Source organism: Lithobates pipiens, unplaced genomic scaffold, assembly GCF_037356315.1.
Source record: "Lithobates pipiens isolate NorthernLeopardFrog02 unplaced genomic scaffold, aLitPip1_a1.2 Scaffold_8, whole genome shotgun sequence".
In the NCBI taxonomy this organism is placed as follows: Eukaryota; Metazoa; Chordata; class Amphibia; order Anura; family Ranidae; genus Lithobates; species Lithobates pipiens.
In genome coordinates this window covers 627,337,117-627,357,282 of record NW_027507903.1, presented here as the reverse complement: position 1 = coordinate 627,357,282, position 20,166 = coordinate 627,337,117, and the positions used below count along the sequence as shown (strand labels likewise).

Sequence of the window (20,166 nt, the reverse complement as noted above, 5' to 3'; positions counted from 1 at the left end):
GCTATAATATTTAAGGAAATCATTTGGATCCTGGGAGCTTCTCTTGCCTGTGGTTTTGTGGGGCCAAGATTATAAAGCTGAGTATAATATTGAACAAAGTGGTTTGCTATCTCTTCGTTGGCTACTATTTTACATCCCACAGAATCAGTGAGGGAGTCTACGGCTGTGGCCGCTTTTTTATTCTTATAAAAAGTTTTTTTAATTTTTGACACCTCTAGGTTCTCTGTTGTTATGGCTGTTTTATGTGAGACTTTTCTTATATTACATGTATAATATACTATACTGTACTGTGTATTATTTATACCAGTGGTTCTCAACCTCAGTCCTCAAGTTCCCACAATGGGCCATATATGTTTTCCTTTACTTTGCACAGCTGATTTAAATCAATATCAATGACATGGTACTGATAAGAGCTATTTTATCTAAGGAAGTTCCCAAAACATGGCCCATTGGGGGTACTTGAAGACTGAGGTTGAGAACCACTAATTTATACCACCCCCATGGCATACTATTTCACATATTTAGATCTAGTTGTGTAATTTTGTAAATTTTTTTAAACAAAAAAAGAAATGAAGTATTAAAAAAAATTGTTTGACTAAGGCCGCGTACACACGGGCGGATTGTCTGCCCAACTAAGTTCGGCAGACAATCCGACAGACAGTCTGTTCAAAATTAGCATGAACGGACTTGACCACACACGATGAGCAGACAGTCCGCTGAAAGCGTGCGTGATGACGTGTACAGCACGTACGACGGGACTAGAAAAACGACGTCCTATACACTGCAATGCAACCTTCGGCCGTGTAAACCCTTTCTGAGCATGCACCATACTTAGTCCGTCCAACTTGCCTACACACGAGCGGACTGTCCGCTGAAACCAAGTTTGGACGGACAAAACCAAGTTTGAACGGACTGTCTTACGGAAATTCCGTAAGACTTTGTTCGTCAGATTGTCCGTTGAAAAAGTCCCCTGAAGCCCACACACGAGCGGATTGTCCACTGAAACACTGTTCAGCGGACTAAGTTGGACAGACAATCCGCCCGTGTGTACGCGGCCTAAGTGTTTATTCATACACATACATGCCATTTCTCTCTGTACCACTATTTTTGATTGGGTTTGAGAGAAAAGGCATACTAAGAAAAAACATTTTGGTTCTCTTTAATGTTGTAGATCAATATTATCTGATATATGTAGGTAGAACTCAAGAGGTATCCCCCTTGGCCCATATTTTTCTTTCCAGGAGATATCTGAAGAGAGTGAAGCATCTAACAACTTCAAAATAAGGATGTGGCTGGCTATTTATTGTCTGTAAGTACACAATTGCTATGTAACATAAACAATGTATGAATATTGATAGGTGTCAAAAGTTACTAATGAATTTAATATGTGATAGTTAATGCATACTTGTATATTTTTAAACTTCCACTTTACGTAGTCTGCTGAAGAATTGAAAAATATGATAAATAATCAAAACAGAATGGATTTTTATTTAAAAAAAATGTATATTCACATTCATAAGAAAGTAGATTGCACATCAGCTTTGAATGAATTAATTAAATATTTGTATAGCGTACAACGTGAACTAAATCGCCTCAAGGCGCTGTGATGAGCTTTGGTCATCAGCTAGAAGAGGAAGGTCTTGCGTTTTTTCCTAAAAGCTAGGTGGTTTTCTTCCAGGCGGATGTTGATTGGTAGAGCATTCCATAGCTGAGGTCCTTGGACAGCGAATCTCCGATCCCCCTTAGATTTGTACCGGGCTTTTGGCACGAGGAGGAGGTTTTTGTTGGCTGATCGAAGACTGCGGGTTTGTGTGTAAAGATGTATTTTCTCAGCTAGGTATTGCAGAGTTTCTCTATGCACGCATTTTTGGGTGAGGCAGAGGGTCTTGAATGTGATCCGATTTTTTACGGTTAGCCAATGTAAGCTCCTCAGTGAAGGAGAGATTGGTTCCCAGGGTTTTTTTTCTGTTATAAGTCTTGCCGCCGTGTTTTGGATCAGTTGTAATCGCGCAAGTTGATATTGTTGATAAACTGACCTAGATCAAAAAGAACTGATCGTATATAAATCCCAGATTTCTATATAACAATCATGTTTCTAATATTTTTCTGCAAGGATTTCTTAATGTCCTGGTTTCTTAAGCTGTAGATAATGGGGTTCAGCAAAGGGATCACCACAGTATAAGACAATGACAGAATCTTACCAGTGTTCAGGACTTGTTCTCTGTTTGGGAGAACATAAATACCAATTAGAGTTCCATAGAACATGATCACCACACTCAGATGGGAACTACATGTGGAGAAGGTTTTCTGCCTACCGGTCTTGGACTGGATCTTCAGTATGGCAAAAATAATATAAGCATATGATATCACAATCAATATAAATGGTACAATTACAAGTGGAATGCTTAGTAAAGTAACTTCTAACTGAAGAAAATATGTATCAGAGCAAGAAATGTTCATCAATGGATCCAGGTCACAAAAAAAATGGTCAATAATATTTGATTTGCAGAACTCTAACTTAGATAATGATACAGTATCAATCAATATCAATGAGAAGCTTAACATCCAAGTGGCAATAATCAGTTTCAAACAAAGCCCTCTATTCATTAAAACAGAATACCGCAGTGGGTTACAAATTGCCAAATAGCGATCATAAGACATTACTGTAAGAAGAAGACACTCTGAGGTTTCTGATGCACCAAAGAAATAAAACTGGGTGATACAGGCAGGAAAAGAAATTGTTCCACCATCATTTAGTGATACATAGAGTGTGTTGGGAACAATGGCTGATGTCAATAGTATATCATTTGTAGACAACTGTGTAAGCAAGAAGTACATAGGCGATTGCAGGGTTTTGCTACAGGACACTAATAAGATGATCACAGAGTTCCCAAAAATTGTCATAGAGTAAACCACAAGCAGAATAAATGTAATTAGAACTTTTAAGTCTTTACTGTTCTGGAATCCCAAGAGAAAAAAATCTGCAAATGTAGTTTGGTTGATTCCCTATTTTAAATGGAAAAAAAAATATTGCAAATATAAGTGGAGAAAGAACGGACCAAACTTCAAGTTTCAGCAGACAGTAGTCCTTTTGTCAGCAAAACTGAGATCCTGCCCATGAAAAAAGAACTGCACATATAAGTGGAACAGTCCAGAATCAGGGTCGTGTTTGCATCTGCATATGTGCATGCGCATTTTACACTTGAATTTACTTTTGAACCCAGTGGCCTATTTAAAACACTGCAAGACTCAAGATCATTGCTGAGTGGTCATCAGCGACCCGTGACCAGACCCTGCTTGTTCCTGTGAAATACCCGGTTTGCCTTTTGACCACGTCTGAACTTGATCCTCTCAGTACCTGACCTCTGGCTTGTTTTTCTTCCCCTTCACGTTGTTTATCCCTTTAACACACTATATGCCTGTGTGATGCTGACCTCTGACTAAATCTTATTTACTCTCTTGTTTTGCAGATCTGTACCTCAGATACCTGCCCATTGCCAACTTCTGCCTGTCTGACTATGTTCCTGTCTCCTACTTCTGCAAGCTTGGTGATGATATCCAGCAGGAGTTCCTGTTCTTCAGTTTCTACTTCATCGCAAGATCCAGTCCTTCTGCTGGCCAGAACTTACTACAGGTCCCCATGCCCCTCTATATCTTGTCTTACCCTGTCATCAATCTCAGGGGATACACAGAACAGGAGATGTAAGGGAAAGCCCTCACATCAGTTGGTCTTTACCAGTTATGTGAAACTTTGAGGTTTTGGAGAGTGCAAAATCTGATGCAGCTCTGCATAGAAATCAATCCGTTTCCATTTTTTTTGTCAAAGCTTAATTAAACAAGCTGAAGTTAGAAGCTAATTGGCTACCATGCACAGCTTCACCAGGTTTTTCCCTCTCCAGTTTTAGTAAAACAATCCCTTTGTTTCCCTTACCTAGGTGCTTATTTAAAGCGGTTCTCCACCCTAAAGTGGAAGTTCCGCTCATGTGATCCCTCCCCCCCTCCGGTGCCACAATCTGCACCTTTCATTGGGGAGGGGGGTGCAGTTACCTGGATAATCCAGGTAACTGCACCCACTTCCGGGACAGACCACCGCAGACCGCCACAGATGCCCCGCCCTGGGAAACACACAGTTCCTAGGGCACAGCGGGGACCAGTACAGACGCGCAGCGCGACTCGCGCATGCGCAGTAGGGAACCGAGCAGTGAAGCCGCAACACTTCACTTCCCAATTCCCTGACAGAGGATGGTGGCGGGGGCAGCAGAGAGACGAGCGATCGCTCATCATCTGCCGCCGACATCGCTGGACCCTGGGACAGGTAAGTGTGAATTTATTAAAAGTCAGCAGCTGCAATATTTGTAGCTGCTGGCTTTTAATATTTTTTTTAAAGGTGAAGAACCGCTTTAAGCTAGTGAAGGAAAATAATCTTTAACCACTTCAGTCCCAGAAGGATTTACCCCCTTCCTGACCAAAGTATGTTTTTACGATACGGCACTGACAATTGCTTTAACTGACAATTGTGCGGCCGTGCGACGTTACACCCAAACAAAATTTACATTCTTTTTTTTCCGACAAATAGAGCTTTCTTTTGATGGTATTTGATCACCTCGCGGTTGTTATTGTTTGCGCTATAAACAAAAAAAGAGTGACAGTTTTGAAAAAAAAAAGCAATATTTTTAACTTTTTGTTATAATAAATATCCCCCAAAAATATATAAAAAAACAATTTTTTCCTCAGTTTAGACCAATTTGTATTCTTCTACATATTTTTGGTAAAAAGAAAATCGCAATAAACGTATATTGATTGGTTTTGCGCAAAAGTTATAGGGTCTACAAAATAGGGGATAGATTTTATTATTATTTATCATGACTGTGACATTGCGGCAGACAGATCGGACACTTTTGACACTATTTTGGGACCACTGACATTTATACAGAGATCAGTGCTATAAAAATTCACTGATTACTGGGTAAATGTCACTGGCAGTGACGGGGTTAAACCCTTGGGGGGTGATCGAGGGGTTAAATGTGTTCCCTCAGTGTTTTATAACTGTAGAGGGGTGGGCTCACTAGAACATGACAGAGATCACTGCTCCCGATCACTGGGAGCAGTAGGTCCCTATCATGTTGCTAGGCAGAAAAGGGAAATGGCTTGTTTACATCTCCCTGTCCTGCCTCTCCATGTCATGATCGCGGGCCACCAGCAGAGATCAAGTTTGTGGGACCTGCAGGCACGCTCCTGCGGCGCTGGCAACGCACACGTGCCCGCTAGCCTGCGATTTAAAGTTGACTGTTGTGGAAATTTTATTAAGATGTATTTAATATGTATTGTCACAGTGTCTCCCAGTGTTCTCCTGCAGCCTGCTCTAAAGAGCGGACAGGGACAGACTGATGCCAGTTGAGACCCGTTTTGTAGTGGAAAGATTCTTGAGGATGCAGAGAAGTGTTTGCAGAGTGGGGATATGTCCGCCAGCGAAGGGCCCCTGTGCAATGCACAGACGATCGTCTGGGGGGATGTGTTCACTCTGCCAAGACATTATTGGTTATGGAGGGGGATGTATGCTCATGTCTCTCTGTGTGTCTGATCAGCACATAGAGGGGCTATGGTGTGTCTCTGCAGATAATCTCCCATCCACAGGAATGGTAGAAAAATCCAGATATGCTTTGTTCTCTGAACAATGCAGAATAAGGATTCACGCCAATGGTAAAAACGTGAGTCTTTGAGTGCGTTGTGCTCTGGAACAGTGTTCACGATTTCAAGGCCAGCCATTTGCCTTTTTTTGTCTTACTGGAGAGCATGGCTTACAGGGACAGGGGGTGGGAAATCATACACACTGCCCCTGCATAGGCACGCCCATACACTACCCTAGTCATTGTTCATTGGTTGAGATTTGTATAACTCCTCCTGCTTGAAGGAATGCCTGTGCTTGATTGACCGATTGTGAAGCTACCAATCTCTATTGTTAAGTACTATGAATAAACAACACGGGCTCTCCAGAAACAAGTCTGCCTGTGGAGCTGAGGAGGTGAGGACGGTGGTTATGTCTGTTTTACTCAGGAACCAGGGGTGTACTGAGATGCATTATACCAAGAGGCTGAAAGGGCGCTTTATTAGCGCAGGAGACATGGATTACGCATAGCGTATAGAGAAATGTTCCACGTCAGGACGTACGGGTACGCCCATTTGAGCAGCCGTGCCATTCTGCTGACGTATATCGTCATGGGCTGGACGGCAAGCGGTTAAACTGGATTCCATTATTGAAAGTGTAACTTTTCTTTTTTTTTTAAGAAAAAGACAATTTCCACTGGGGGATTTTTGCACATTGCATGACTTTTAAAAAACAGTGTTGAAGACACCTACCTTTTTTTGTTCTGAAGTAATTACTGTTGGTTTTACCATATCCTTGGGTTGGAGTTAATTATAACCGCCTGAACAAATCCCATTGCTCTAATGAGTAAAGCTGCAGTGTTCTTCAGTAGACAAGCCTTAGGAAGTATCTTATCAAAAATGAAATTCCAATTGCAGATAAGGCCTCAATTTTACTTGGATCTTAGTGTGAAAGAAATGTTAAACTCTGCATATTTGTGAATTGTTATTTTGTATGTTTTGTTTACTGTAGCCATTGTCCTTGGCATCATACTAACTCTTCTGTAATGTACTCAAAGTCCTAGGACCCCGATAAGAAACTTTCCTATGTACTACTTACAATTGTAATAGTAATGTGTAACCTTCATAAGCACAGTTATGATAACAAACCCTCAAATGCACCAAATAAACAGAACAGTGGTTTGGAAAGACGTTGAGTGTATCTTTTTGTGTCTGTTCGCTACAGAAGTAGTTATTATTAATTTGGAACCACTAATCAGTAGTAGGATAGTTGTTGTCCATCTTTAACATTTCCAAAACAAAATTGCACATTTCAGACAATTAAAGAAGCAGGAAATTACATTTCATCAACATGGAGACAAGATGCTTTGGTGGGAGTCTCATACCTCCTAACATTCTGAGATGGGAATGAGGGACACCTACTAACAAACGTATGTAGGTATAGGATACCCCCCCTGTCACACCTTCTTAAAGAAGAATTAACCAAAAAAAGGTTAATTGTCATATTTATCGACATATAACACGCACTTCCCCCCCTTAAAATCAGGGGAAAATTGTGGGTGCGTGTTATACTCTCATCCCCGTCGGTCCGCCTCTGATTGTGAGCGGAGGAGTGAGCGGCGCCGATATGCAAATAGCTGAGTGTACTCAGCTAGGCTTGGTCCCTCTTGGCTCCACTCACAGTCACACCCAGTCCCGCCCTATGATGGACATAACACAGGGACTGGGTGTGATTGTGAACGGAGCCGAGAGGAGCCAAACCTAGCCGAGTACACTCAGCTATGTCTTTATTCCTGTGTTATGTCCATCATAGGGCGGGGCTGGGCGCGACTGTGAGGGGAGCCGAGAAGAGCTGAGCGGTGCTGATATACACATAACCAAGTGTACTCGGCTAAGCTCGGCTCCTCCCGGCTCCGCTCACAGTAACGGCCAGTCCCTGTGTTATGTCCATCATAGGAGGGGACTGGACGTGACTGTGAGAGGAACTGAGAAGAGCTGAGCACTGCTGATATACACATAGCCAAGTATACTTGGCTAGGCTTGGCTCCTCTCGGCTCCACTCACAGTCACGCACAGTCCCTGTGTTATGTCCATCATAGGAGGGGACTGGGCGTGACTGGGAGGGGAGGCCAGAAGAACCGAGTGCTGCTAATATACACATAGCCAAGTGTTCTCGGCTAGGCTCGGCTAGGCTCGGCTCCTCTCAGCTGCACTCCTTTCAGCTCCGCTCACAGTCACACCTAGTCCATGTGTTATGTCCATAACACATGGACTAGGTGTGACTGGGCGGGACTGGGCAGGACTGCGAGAGGAGCCGAGCCTAGCCAAGTACACTCGGCTATGTGTATATCGGCGCTGCTCGGCTCTGCTCACAGTCAAGCCCAGTCCCGCCATTGGACCTGTGTTATGTCCATCATAGGGAGGGACTGGGCGGGACTGAAAGAGGAGCCGAGAGGAGCCGAGAGGAGCCAAGAGGAGCCGAGATACACAGGACCGTCTCTGTATATCTCGGCGGCGCCATATTTAAACTGCACTAACACCGACAAGGCTGCAATTTCACTCGGCTATGTGTATATCGGCGCTGCTCGGCTCTGCTCACAGTCAAGCCCAGTCCCGCCATTGGACCTGTGTTATGTCCATCATAGGGAGGGACTGGGCGGGACTGAAAGAGGAGCCGAGAGGAGCCGAGAGGAGCCAAGAGGAGCCGAGATACACAGGACCGTCTCTGTATATCTCGGCGGCGCCATATTTAAACTGCACTAACACCGACAAGGCTGCAATTTCACTGGGCAAAGCTGCAAATGACACTGACAAGGCTGCAGATGGACACTGATAAGGCTGCATTGATGGGGATTTAAATGTAAGTTTTTTTCCTTAATATGCCCTCCTAAATTTGGGGTGCGTGCTATACGGCGATAAATATGGTAAATCCACAAGAGCTTTTTTTTTTACCACTACTATTCTTTTATATTGGCCTTTAAAATGTACAGATGCAGCAATTTAGAAATTGCATGAAAGGTTTAGCACTGGGAAACACTTTTTGAAAGATAAAAAGTGCATTTTATATGCAACTATATGGATCAGACCGAAATGAGGGACAAATAAGGAGGAATGAGGGACAGAGGGATATTGCTCCATATCAGGAGCAGTCCCCTGAAATCGGGGACAGTTGGGAGTCCCACCCAACCATAAGCACCCCCCATGTTGAGGGCATGTGGCATGGTATGGTTCAGGAGGATCTTGTATGGATTTCAGGGGAGCCGCCAAACCATTTTTTTTAATTTTTAGCATGAGGTCCCCCTTAAAACTCATTCCAGATCTAAAGAGCCTGGTATGGATTGGGGGGAGCCCCTTACTGTTTTATTAAAAAAAAAAAATGTATGTATTCAAAAACGTACATTCTGCTATCAGCAGGGAATCCTGCTGATAGAAGACGAGTCATAATTGGGGTGGCGGCTCTTTAAGAAGCAGCTATTCCTGGTTGTTAAGGATGCCAGAGGGCGCCAGCTCCTTGACAACCAGCTGAAATGAACTTCATTCTTCACATACCATATGCCTGGACCCCTAATCCTTTAAGATGTGAATTTATTTATTTATGCCCTTTAGTGAATTGACTTTAAAACAGTTTTTTTTTTACAAGAAAGGGATAGTGAATTGACAGTTTCAGTATTGCGTGTAATATTTTGGAAACATGTGTCACGTGACGCAAATCCCGAAAGCAATATCCATTCTTGAATTGAGCTCTCTGTAACATCTGCAGTATAATACAATTTAGCAGGACATGCAGAAATGATTTACCACATCTTCAGTATTTTTTTTTACTTACATTTGAAGTTCCATTCTCCTTTGTGTCTAAAAGTTCACTTTCTTTGGGGTCTTGGGTGTCCCTTGATGTTCTACTCATTCTTCACTAACGTTAACTTATTGGCAATTATGAGGAAACTGATCTGGTAATATTACATGATCTGTTATTGTACATGTCATACATCAGTTTGCATTATTTCATATCACTTAAACCACCTCAATACAGGGCACTTTTACCCCCCTCCTGCCCAGACCAATTTTCAGCTTTCAGTGCTGTCACACTTTAAAATTAAAATTGCGCGGTCATCCAACACTGTACCCAAATTAAATTGTTATAAATTTTTTCCCCATAAATGAGCAATGACAGGCATTACTGATGAGCACTGATTTGGTATTTGTAATGGGTATTGATTGGCATCTGATGGGCACTGATTGGCATCTGTGGGGGACATCTCTGATGAAGGCTGTGCTGATTATCAGCGCAGACTCCCCTGTCAGGAGAGCTGCTGATCGTCTCTGCTCTGCCCGCGCCTTGTTAGCTCGAACTAAGGAAAGCCAATTACCGGCAATTCCTGGTTACCGCTGTGATTGGTTACAGCTGATCATGTGGTAAAGAGCCTACATCATATGCTATTTACCGAGATTGGAGATGCGGTGCGTTAGAACGATATTGTGTATTGCACTAGGACATTTTCTATTGAGGTATGGGCTCCCTAAAGTGGTTCTAAAGGGAAAACCCAAAAAGTGTCAGTGTCTGAATGTCCGCCGCAATATCCCAGTCTCCCTATAAGTCACTGATGGCTGCCATTACCACTGAAAAGAAACTTTAAAAAATATCTCATAGGTTGTAGACGCAATAACTTTTGCCCAAACCAATCAATATACGCCTATTGTTTTTTTTTTTTTTTTTTACCAAAAAAATGTAGCAGAATACATATTGGCCTAAATTTATGAAGAAATTGGATTTTTAACATTTTTTTTATTGGATGTGTTTTAGAAATAACAAAAATAAACAAATAAATATATATATATATATATATATATATATATATATATATATATATATATAATTTTGTCAATCTTTTTTTGTTTATCATGTTATCGTGCAAAAAAAAACAAAAAAAAACAGTTTATATATATATATATATATATATATATATATATATATATATATATATATATACAATTTTTTTTTAAATTGTCAGTCCTTATTTGTTTATCGTGCAAAAAATCAAAACAAACCCAGTGGTAATTATATACCATCAAAGGAAAGCTGTAATTGTGGGAAAAAAAATACATACATTTTATTTGGGTACAGTGTTTCCCAGCCAAACAATTGTCAGTAAAGAACCGCAGTGCCGTATAGCAAAAAATGGCCTGTCATGAAGGGGGTAAATCTTCCAGAGATCAAGCGGTTAAAAAAAAAAAACACAGCCAGGTTATATTTGTTTTGTCTGTGTCCTGTTAAGGAGCTTTCACTTCCCATTCCAGAAACACAATGAGAATTGAGAAGAAATCTCTTTAAATAGAGGTGGTTTTTTAACCACTTCAGCCCTAGAAGAATTTACCCCCTTCCTGACCAGAGCACTTTTTGCGATTTGGCACTGCGCCACTTTAACTGACAATTGCGTGGTCGTGCGACGCTGTACCCAAAAAAAATTGATGTCCTTTTTTTCCCCACTAATAGAGCTTTCTTTTGGTGGTATTTGATCACCTCTACAGTTTTTATTTTTTTCACTATAAACAAAAAAAGAGTGACATTTTGAAAAAAATTATTTTTTTTTTACTTTTTGCTATAATAAATATCATCCACGAATATATATATATATATATATAAATGTCCTCAGTTTAGGCCGATATGTATTCTTCAACATATTTTTTGGTAAAAAAAAAAATCACAATAAGCGTATATTGATTGGTTTGCCCAAAATGTATCTACAAAATAGAGGATAGTTTTATGGCATTTATATTTGTACTTTTTTTATTAGTAATGGCAGCGATCTGCGATTTTTATTGGGGCTGTAACATTATGGTGGACAGATCGGACACTTTTGACACTATTTTGGGACCAATGTCATTTATACAGCGATCAGTGCTATAAAAATGCACGGATTACTGTGTAAATGACACTGGCAGTGAAGGTGTTAACCACTAGGGGGCAGTTCAGGGGTTAAGTGTGTCCTAGGGAGTGATTCTAACTGTGAGGGGGACGGGCTTCAATACACAGGACAGTGATCACTGCTCTCGATGACAGAGAGAAATGATCACTGTCCTGTCACTAGGCAGAACAGGGAAATGCTTTGTTTACAAATGCTTTGGTCGGTAAGCGGTTAACCAAAACAAAAAGAATGAAAATTCTATACATACAGTTTAACCTTTTTGCTGCCAGAGCTGTTTTTACACACATGTTTAAAAATCATTTTAGGCTTAAAGATTACTTTACCCCCTCCTCCTCACCAAACATTGTATATATTCTGAAAGAAAAGATTCTGGAGAATAAAATGGTTGCGGTTCCAATTTTGTATGTCACACAATATTTGCACAATGGTTTATCAAGTGCAATTATTTTTGTAAAAAATACACTAAAGTTAATTTTAGAACACATAAATGCAATATATAATAGACATGGGCATTCGCTTTCATCCGAATACATTTTCGTCTGAATTTCGAGTATTTTCGTTATCGTTTTAACAAAAGATAATGAATGTGCAGAATCCAAAAACCGAAAAAATCTGACATAAACAAATGCTTTATTTTATATATATATATATATATATATATATATATATATATATATATAATATAAATATTAAAATATTTGTGTTCGATTAATCGATTTTTTTTCATTGATTAATCGACTAATTTGGATTAATTATAATGCACATACAAATCCAACTACTTTTAGCTGATCTCCTTGAATTGCAACTCTGCATTAGTCAGTGGTAAATGTGGCATACACTATATACAATCACCCAACACTAGTTAAATGTTTTAAATTCAAACTGAAGCACTGACATAAGTAATTTTTTTTCCACAGTAGTGTGACAATCCCTCCACCTCCGCTCTATCTAATCACTCTCACCTTATGGCATGGACCCCTGTGCAAACAGGTGGTCACACAAGCGGGTATCAAAAGGGTTAATACGGACCATAAACTTCTCTCACGTCTCCTTAGATCTCAGCAAGGACGCCAGGTCATGGGTAGAAAGAAAAGATCTAAGTGCTCACCCCTTAAGTATAAGATTACATTTTTGTGTTCAAACACAAACTACTCACATAAAGATGATAAAAACACAGCATGTAAAGCCGACAATCGTGTTAGTTCCGTAGGGCAGCAGCGGGTGACGTCATTTGTAGCACCGTCCTCGTACGCGTTATGTTCAATCAGAACTTCAACGTCACCGGACTCCTCCCCCTTGTTAGCAGATGGAGGCACCCGGTGATATCGATATCCGTGATGTCACTGGATCTCCGACGAAACTCCCTGAAGACCCGGAAGCCGGCGGAGAGGTGAATACCGATCAAAAGAATTTTGATTGATCAAAAAAATTAACGATTAATTGGGGAATTAATCTTTAATTTCCAGAGCCCTAATATATACAGTGGGGATCGGAAGTTTGGGAACCCCAGGTAAAAATGTGTATTAATGTGCATAACGAAGCCAAGGAAAGATGGAAAAATCTCCAAATTGCATCAAATTACAGATTAGACATTCTTATAATATGTCAAAAAAAGTTAGATTTTATTTCCATTTACACTTTCAAAATTACAGAAAACCAAAAAATTGCGTCTGCTGTTTTCTGTAATTTTGAAAGTGTAAATGATGGAAATAAAATCTAACTTTTTTTTACGTATAATAAGAATGTCTAATCTGTAATTTGATGCCATTTGGAGATTTTTCCATCTTTCCTTGGTTTCGTTATGCACATTAACACATTTTTACCTGGGGTGCCCAAACTTTCGATCACCACGGTATATATATATATATATAAAGCTTACTAGCTCACCTTTGATAGAAACATGCCTTGTGCCTCTTCATCATAAAATAAGCTACTGGTTGTGCCCCTTTATATACTTATAGTATGACATTCTTAAAGTGTGCAGTGGTAGCTGATGCACATCTGTTAGGTCTGTTGGGAGCCCTGATAACTATTCTGGTGATTCTAAATTAAGAATGTATTCAGGAGAATAAGAAAATTGCTGAAGGGGAATTAAGAAATATATATCAAAGTAATACATCCAGCCCAATGCAATGCAAGACAGCTGCCAACATACGTTGAATGAATATGAATCCATACTCTTACTCTTGGACCTTTCTGCTGCCTTTGATACAGTTGACCACCCCCTCTTCCTCAAAAAACTCAATTTGCTTGGTCTCCATAGCTGCACTCTCCGTTGGTTTGAATCTTACCTATCTCATCACACCTTCAGTGTCACTTACAACTCCACCTCTTCTCCAACTCCCCTTTCCGTTGGAGTCCCCCAAGGTTCTGTCCTTGGACCTCTACTATTCTCGATCTACACGTCCTCACTGGGTCAGCTGATAGCCTCCCATGGCTTTCACTACCATTTATATGCTGATGACCCCCAAATCTATCTCTCTGCCCCTCAGCTCACCCCATCAATCTCCTCACGCATCACTGATCTACTAATAGACATATCAGCCTGGATGTCACACCACTTCCTCAAACTGAATCTATCTAAAGCTGAGCTCTTAATATTTCCTCCCCCACACGCCCCTTCGCCTGACTTCTCTGTCAAGATCAATAGCACACCTATCAGTCTGTTCTCACATACCAGGGTGCTAGGGGTAACCTTAGACTCTGAACTGTCCTTTCAAGCCCCCATACAAGCCCTGTCCAAATCATGCCACCTTAGCCTCCGCAACATTCCCAGAATACGCCCCTTTTTAACTAATGACACCACCAAGCTTCTAAATCACTCCCTGGTCATCTCTTGCCTTGACTACTGCAACTCCCTCCTCATTGGATTACCTTTACATAGACTATCCCCCTTCAGTCCATAATGAATGCCGCTGCCAGACTCATCCACCTTACCAGCCATTTAGTGTCCTCAACCCCTCTCTGCCAATCCCTCCACTGGCTTCCACTCACCCAACGAATAAAATTCAAAGTACTAACAATAATTTACAAAGCCACCGATAACTCTGCCTCTAGTTACATCACTAACCAAGTCCCAAAATACCAACCAAGATGCTCTCTTCGGTCATCCCAAGACCTCCTGCTCTCCAGCTCCCTTGTCACCTCTTCCCATGCTCGCTTCCAGGATTTCTCCAGAGCTTCTCCCATCCTTTGGAACTCCCTACCCCAATCTGTCCCCTAATCTATCCATCTTTAGACGATCCCTGAAAACCCTTCTCTTTAAAGAAGCCTATCCTGCTTCTAACTAACACTGTTTTACTTCCTCCATCAGCTCATCCCCCCACAGCTATTACCTTTTGTATCAATTGACCCTTCCTTTAGATTGTAAGCTCTAACGAGCAGGGCCCTCTGATTCCTATTGTAACAAATTGTAATGTAACTGTAATATCTGCCCACATGTTGTAAAGTGCTGTGCAAACTGTTGGCGCTATAGAATACCTGTATAATAATAATAATATTAATAATGAATGGTTGCATGATTTATATAGTGCTACAAATGCGAACTGAATTGCCTCAAGGCACTTAATCCTTCCTGCATTGTCCTGCTTCTTAGAAGAGGCGGGTGTTTCTTCCATGGGGATGTTAGTGGGTAGAGCGTTCCATAGCTGTGGTCCTTGGAATGCGAATCTTCGTTGTGCTTCAGTACAATGCAGGCTTTCCAATTGTGCACTGGATTCATGCATCGGGTGCCGATGTTCTATTTTCAAGTTGTGGTTCAAAATAGTTTTAAAGGATTTTCCATTTGTAAGGAATTTATCAACATTGCCCCTTTAAAAAATATTACACACTAGAACCAAAACCCTATTTCTGGACTACTACACACCAATACAATATTATTGGGTGGAGGCAAGATAGTCTTCTCTAAAGAGAATGTTTTTTTCCTAAATGTTGACAGTAGATACTCAGACAGGCTGGAGTAGGGAGTTTCAGAGGATGAGATAGGCTCTGGAGAAGTCCTGGAGATGAGCATGAGAGAAGGTGAGGAGGGACTGGAAAGCAGGAGGTCTTGAGAAGAATGACCGTAACAATTTACTTTGTATTTTGAGACAAAGTTAGTGATGTAGTTGGGGGCCGAGTAGTAGATGGCTTTGTAAGTTGAATTTTGAATTTTTTTGATGGGTGAGCAAAAGCCAATGGAGGGATTGGCAAAGAGGGGTAGCAGGCACTGAACGATTGGTAAGGTGGATGAGTATAGCAGCATTTCATAATGGACAGAAGGGGATATAGTCTATGTAGATGTAATCCAATGAGATGGGAGTCGAGGCAGTCAAAGCAAGAAATAACCACGGAGCAAGTTAGGTTTGTGAAAGAATTGGTGGAAGATTCCAGACAAGAGGGTGAGATTGAAGATGTGAGTTGGAAAGTGTAGAATAGGGTTGGAGAGTGACCATAGTTTTTGTGAGAAAACAGGGTGCAGGGGGCAGGTGGGCATTAGAAAAAAGTTTGCCAATCTCCTCTATAGTAGCAGTGTTAAATGAGGGAAGCTTTGAGCGTACCGTAGGATGTGGAATGGTAAGTGGAGGAGATATCTGTACAATGAAGATCTCATCACAAATTTTATCAATCTTAATTTTGAAGTGATTAGTGATCTCCTGGTCGATGAGTGAGTTAGTGGGTGGAGGCAGAGGGTGATAAATTAGATCTGTTTGTCAGTGGGAAGGCAGAAATGTTATATTTGGAGGGCTTATTTACTGTATATTGGTGTCATGATCACTTAGTGCCCCTGTTCCTCAATCAAGCACCCTGGTGTTGGTTGTTGTTTCCGCCACCAGGGAGCATGCACCGCCGACAGGCCACCTCTGTTGTGATCGTTCACAGCAGAAGCTGATCTGAGGGTACCGGGCACATGATGTCCTCCGGCACCCACCAATCATTGGTAATACACAGAGAACTGAGATATGTAAACAAGGCATATCTCAGTACTGACGAGAGGAAGAGATCGATTCTATGTCTCTGCAAAGCAGGGACTAGAATCCATCTCTTCTCCTAATAAAAGCAGCACACTGTATGTGCAAAAACACTGGCTGGGCATACAGTTAATCTTTTGATTGCCCTAGATGTTTAACCCCTTCCCAGCCAGTGTCATTAGTACAGTGACAGTACATATTTTTAGCACGGATCACTGTATTAGTGTCACTGGTTCCCCTAAAGTGTCAAAAGTGTCAGTTAGTGTCTGATTGTGCACCGCAATATTGCAGTCCTGCTATAAGTCACTGATCATCACCATTACTACTATTACTACTATTACTACTAATAATAAATAAATAAAAAATAAATTAAAATTCCATAAATATATCCCATAGTTTGTAGACGCTATAACTTTTGCGTAAACCAATCAATATATGCTTATTAGGATGTTTTACCAAAACATGTAGCAGAATAAATATTTACCTACACTTACTGTATGAAGAAATTTGATTTTTATATTTTTTTTTATTGGATATGTTTTATAGCAGAAAGTGAAAAATATATATATATATTTTTTTTTTCAAAATTGTCAGTCTTGTTATGTTTATAGTGCAAAAAATAAAGCAAGTACCACCAAAAGAAAACTCTATTTGTGGGAAAAAATACATACATTTTATTTGTATACAGTGTTGCATGACCGTGCAATTGTCAGTTGAAGTAAGTCAGTGCCATACCGCCAAAAATGTCCTGGTCACATAAAGGAGGGTAAACCTTCTGGAGGTCAAGTGGTTAAAGCAGGGGTCTCAAACTTCCTGCCCTCTAGCTGTTGCGAAACTATAAGTCCCATAAGGCATTGCAAGGGTGACATTTACAATCATGACTTCCACAGGCAGAGGCATGATGGAAATTGTAGTGGAGGGCCGCCAGTTTGAGGCCCCTGGGTTAAAGTGATACTAAAGTCTCCTTTAGTTAAAAATAACAAATTCGTTGCACATACCTGCTCTGTGTAGTGGTTTAGCACAGAGCAGCCCAGGTCCTCCTTTTTACGGGGTCCCTATTCAGTGCACCTGGCCCCTCCCTCCTGTTCAGAGCCCCCACAGCAAGCAGCTTGCTATGGGGGCACCTGAGCCGAGCCACAGTTTTCTGTGTTCATTCAAACATGGAGCACTGAAGTCAGGTACATTTAGCTCATTACTATTGGCCATGCACCTCTACTAAGATGGCCTTCTCCACACAGACACACAGTTCAAAGCATGGTGAAATAGGAAAAAGATCAACTGAAGGTAGGCCATTTTATCACAGTCTTTTGCCCACAGTTTTTTTGAGCACCTCGCCTAGTTTTTTGCCCTTAGCTTTTTTGAGCTTTGTTGAGCACCTCTGCTACACAAGTCTTATTAAATCATTGACAACAGTAATCATAGTCTGCCTTGAAGTGATATAAACATGGATAAGATAAAAATTAAATATAATTCACCAGTTTATTGTAACACCTTTACCTCATCCATCCAGGTGCTCTGAGGGATGGAGGTGCCCGGTGTACCTCGCAAAAGGGCAAACAGGCAGCCTCACATCCGGAACCCGGAATAACTACACTTCCAGAAAAAGTATATTTAGAGCCTTGTATGCACACCTCTTTATGTGCATATACCAAATTGACTGAATCCCTCTATCCAGGATCAGTGAACAACTGAGATAGGCAAGAACTCGACCTAAGGTGACGTCACCTGTTAAGGCAATTGACCACCAGATATTTACTCTGTGCACCCTCACATCCCAACAGATGTGCTGACCTTTTGGCTGCTGCTCAGTAACAGAGCCCGTGGTCTTCACCTGCTCCCATGGAGGGGGCCTCTCTGCAGTTGTGATTCCTGGGTATAGGAGAGCGTTGAAACTCTCTGTTAAAGCACTGTCTTTTTGAAACATTGAAGCTCCCGAAGAAGCGACATTTCAGGTCACGAAACATGTAGAGCAAGCAATTCTTTTAATCTCAAGGATTTTGGGAACACTCAAGAGGAGCACATACATCTCAGTGTGGACATTTTCTTGACATGTCTAGCATTGCCCCACAGGAAGAATCATATTTAGTATTTCCTCCAGAAGAACTAGCATGTCCCATAGTTTGTTTTACCAATCATGTGTCATATATGTATGTATTTTATGTGAACTATTAAAACATTTGTTATTATTTTCATACATGCCTACAAAGTCCATGTTTCCCAGTTACAAAATTTTCAACTGCAGGTAGGCCATCTTATCTAGTCTTTTGCCCACAGTTTTTTTTAAGCGCCTTACCTAGTCTTTTGCCCACTCGTATCACCTAATCATTTGCCCACAGATTTTTCGAGATTTTTTGAGCAACTCTGCTACACATGTCTTATTAAATCATTGACAACAGTGATCACAGTCTGATTTGAAGTGATATAAACATGGATGAGATAAAAATTTAATATAATTCATCAGTTTATTGTAACACATCCATATTCAAATCAACTATAGTTGTCCCAGGTCATATGTAAAAGTTATGGTGTAAGGACCAGAGTAAGATGAGAAAGGGAATCTATAAAATCATGTGGCCCCTGAGTTTCTGTCTCTGTCTCCTGCGGTCTCTCTGCGGTAAAGGGGTGGCCCAGATTGCTGAAGGGCGAGGGGTGGAAGGCATCCTAGGGAGGTCCTCTTTCATTCTTTAGGACTAGCTTGACTAGGAGCTCCTGCCCTTCCTGGATGGTGATCACTGTATATGTGGTTCCATTATGTATGACTTGAAGTTTGAAAGGGAAACCCCATCTGTAGCGGATTATTGCTTCCCTGAGTGGTGTGGTAATTTCTTTGAACTTGTGGCGCTTATGTAAGGTGGCCGGGGATATGTCAGGGTAAATCTGTATCCTGACACCATCCAGCAAGATGTTGGGGGTGTTCCGGGAAGCTCTAAGGATCTCCTCCTTCATGAGATAGTCTTTGTGGCATAAAATAATATCCCTGGGAGGTTTATCATCAGGCAGTTTGGGGCGCAGGACTCTGTACAGCCTGTCGCATACAAAAGCAGCCATCGGAGAGGCAGGCAACAGGGACTGAAACAACTTGTGAATAACCGGGGTTAATTCTGTGACCACCTTCGGGACCCCCCTGATTCTCAAATTGTTATGTCTTTTTCTGTTGCCCAGGTCCTTCAAGTGGACCTGGAGTTGGGAGACATAATCTATAAGGGCTTCATGATCCCTGCGGCGGTCTGTATAAGCCAGCTGCAGTTCATCATGCTTTTTTTCTAAGAGATCCGTCCTGCCTTCTAAGACAGCTATCTCCTGCTGCAGGTTATTGGTATATTTGTGGAGTTCTGTCTGGAACTTTTCTGCAATCTTGTTATACATGGCTGTAAGGCAGTCATCTAAGTCTGCCTTAGTGAGTTGTAAAGCGTACTCACCATCCCCGGAGGAGTGCACTGGAGAAGCTGCTGGGCTGTGTGCAGGGGCTGGCACGTGGTGAAGCTCATCGCCATCTTGAGATTTCCCAGCCATCTCCTGGACTCTGAGGAGATAGTTAGTAAGGGACCTTTGAGCCGGTTTCCCACGATGGGACCTGGAGGATGGCATGCACCGCTCTTTCCCCCGGGGGTGTGGGCAGATTTTAGGTCAGTCAGAGATGTTTTACAGCCCAGGGGAAGGCATTGAAGTCCCCCCTGTGTCGGAGCTCC

The 20,166-nt window shown here is 41.5% G+C and overlaps 1 protein-coding gene across 1 annotated transcript; it reads right to left on the bottom strand.

Annotated features, from left to right (window-relative positions):
• Window positions 1-1,468: 1,468 nt before the first annotated feature.
• On the bottom strand, window positions 1,469-13,442 carry LOC143963991 (olfactory receptor 11L1-like). The gene is made up of 3 exons (XM_077473715.1): window positions 13,416-13,442; window positions 9,431-9,551; window positions 1,469-3,006 (listed from the first exon to the last, which is right to left on the bottom strand). The coding sequence occupies exons 2-3, from the start codon at window positions 9,506-9,508 to the stop codon at window positions 2,077-2,079; spliced, it is 1,008 nt and encodes a 335-aa protein (XP_077329841.1). The 5' UTR covers window positions 9,509-9,551; window positions 13,416-13,442; the 3' UTR covers window positions 1,469-2,076.
• Window positions 13,443-20,166: the final 6,724 nt, after the last annotated feature.

What these genes read in the sequence shown, in the direction of transcription:
- LOC143963991 (XM_077473715.1), bottom strand. Translation starts at nt 9,508, where the DNA reads ATGAGTAGAACATCAAGGGACACCCAAGACCCCAAAGAAAGTGAACTT. An exon ending in AGGAGAATGGAACTTCAAAT is followed by an intron (nt 3,007 to 9,430) that starts GTAAGTAAAAAA and finishes CATTTAAAATAG; the next exon opens with GGAATCAACCAAACTACATT.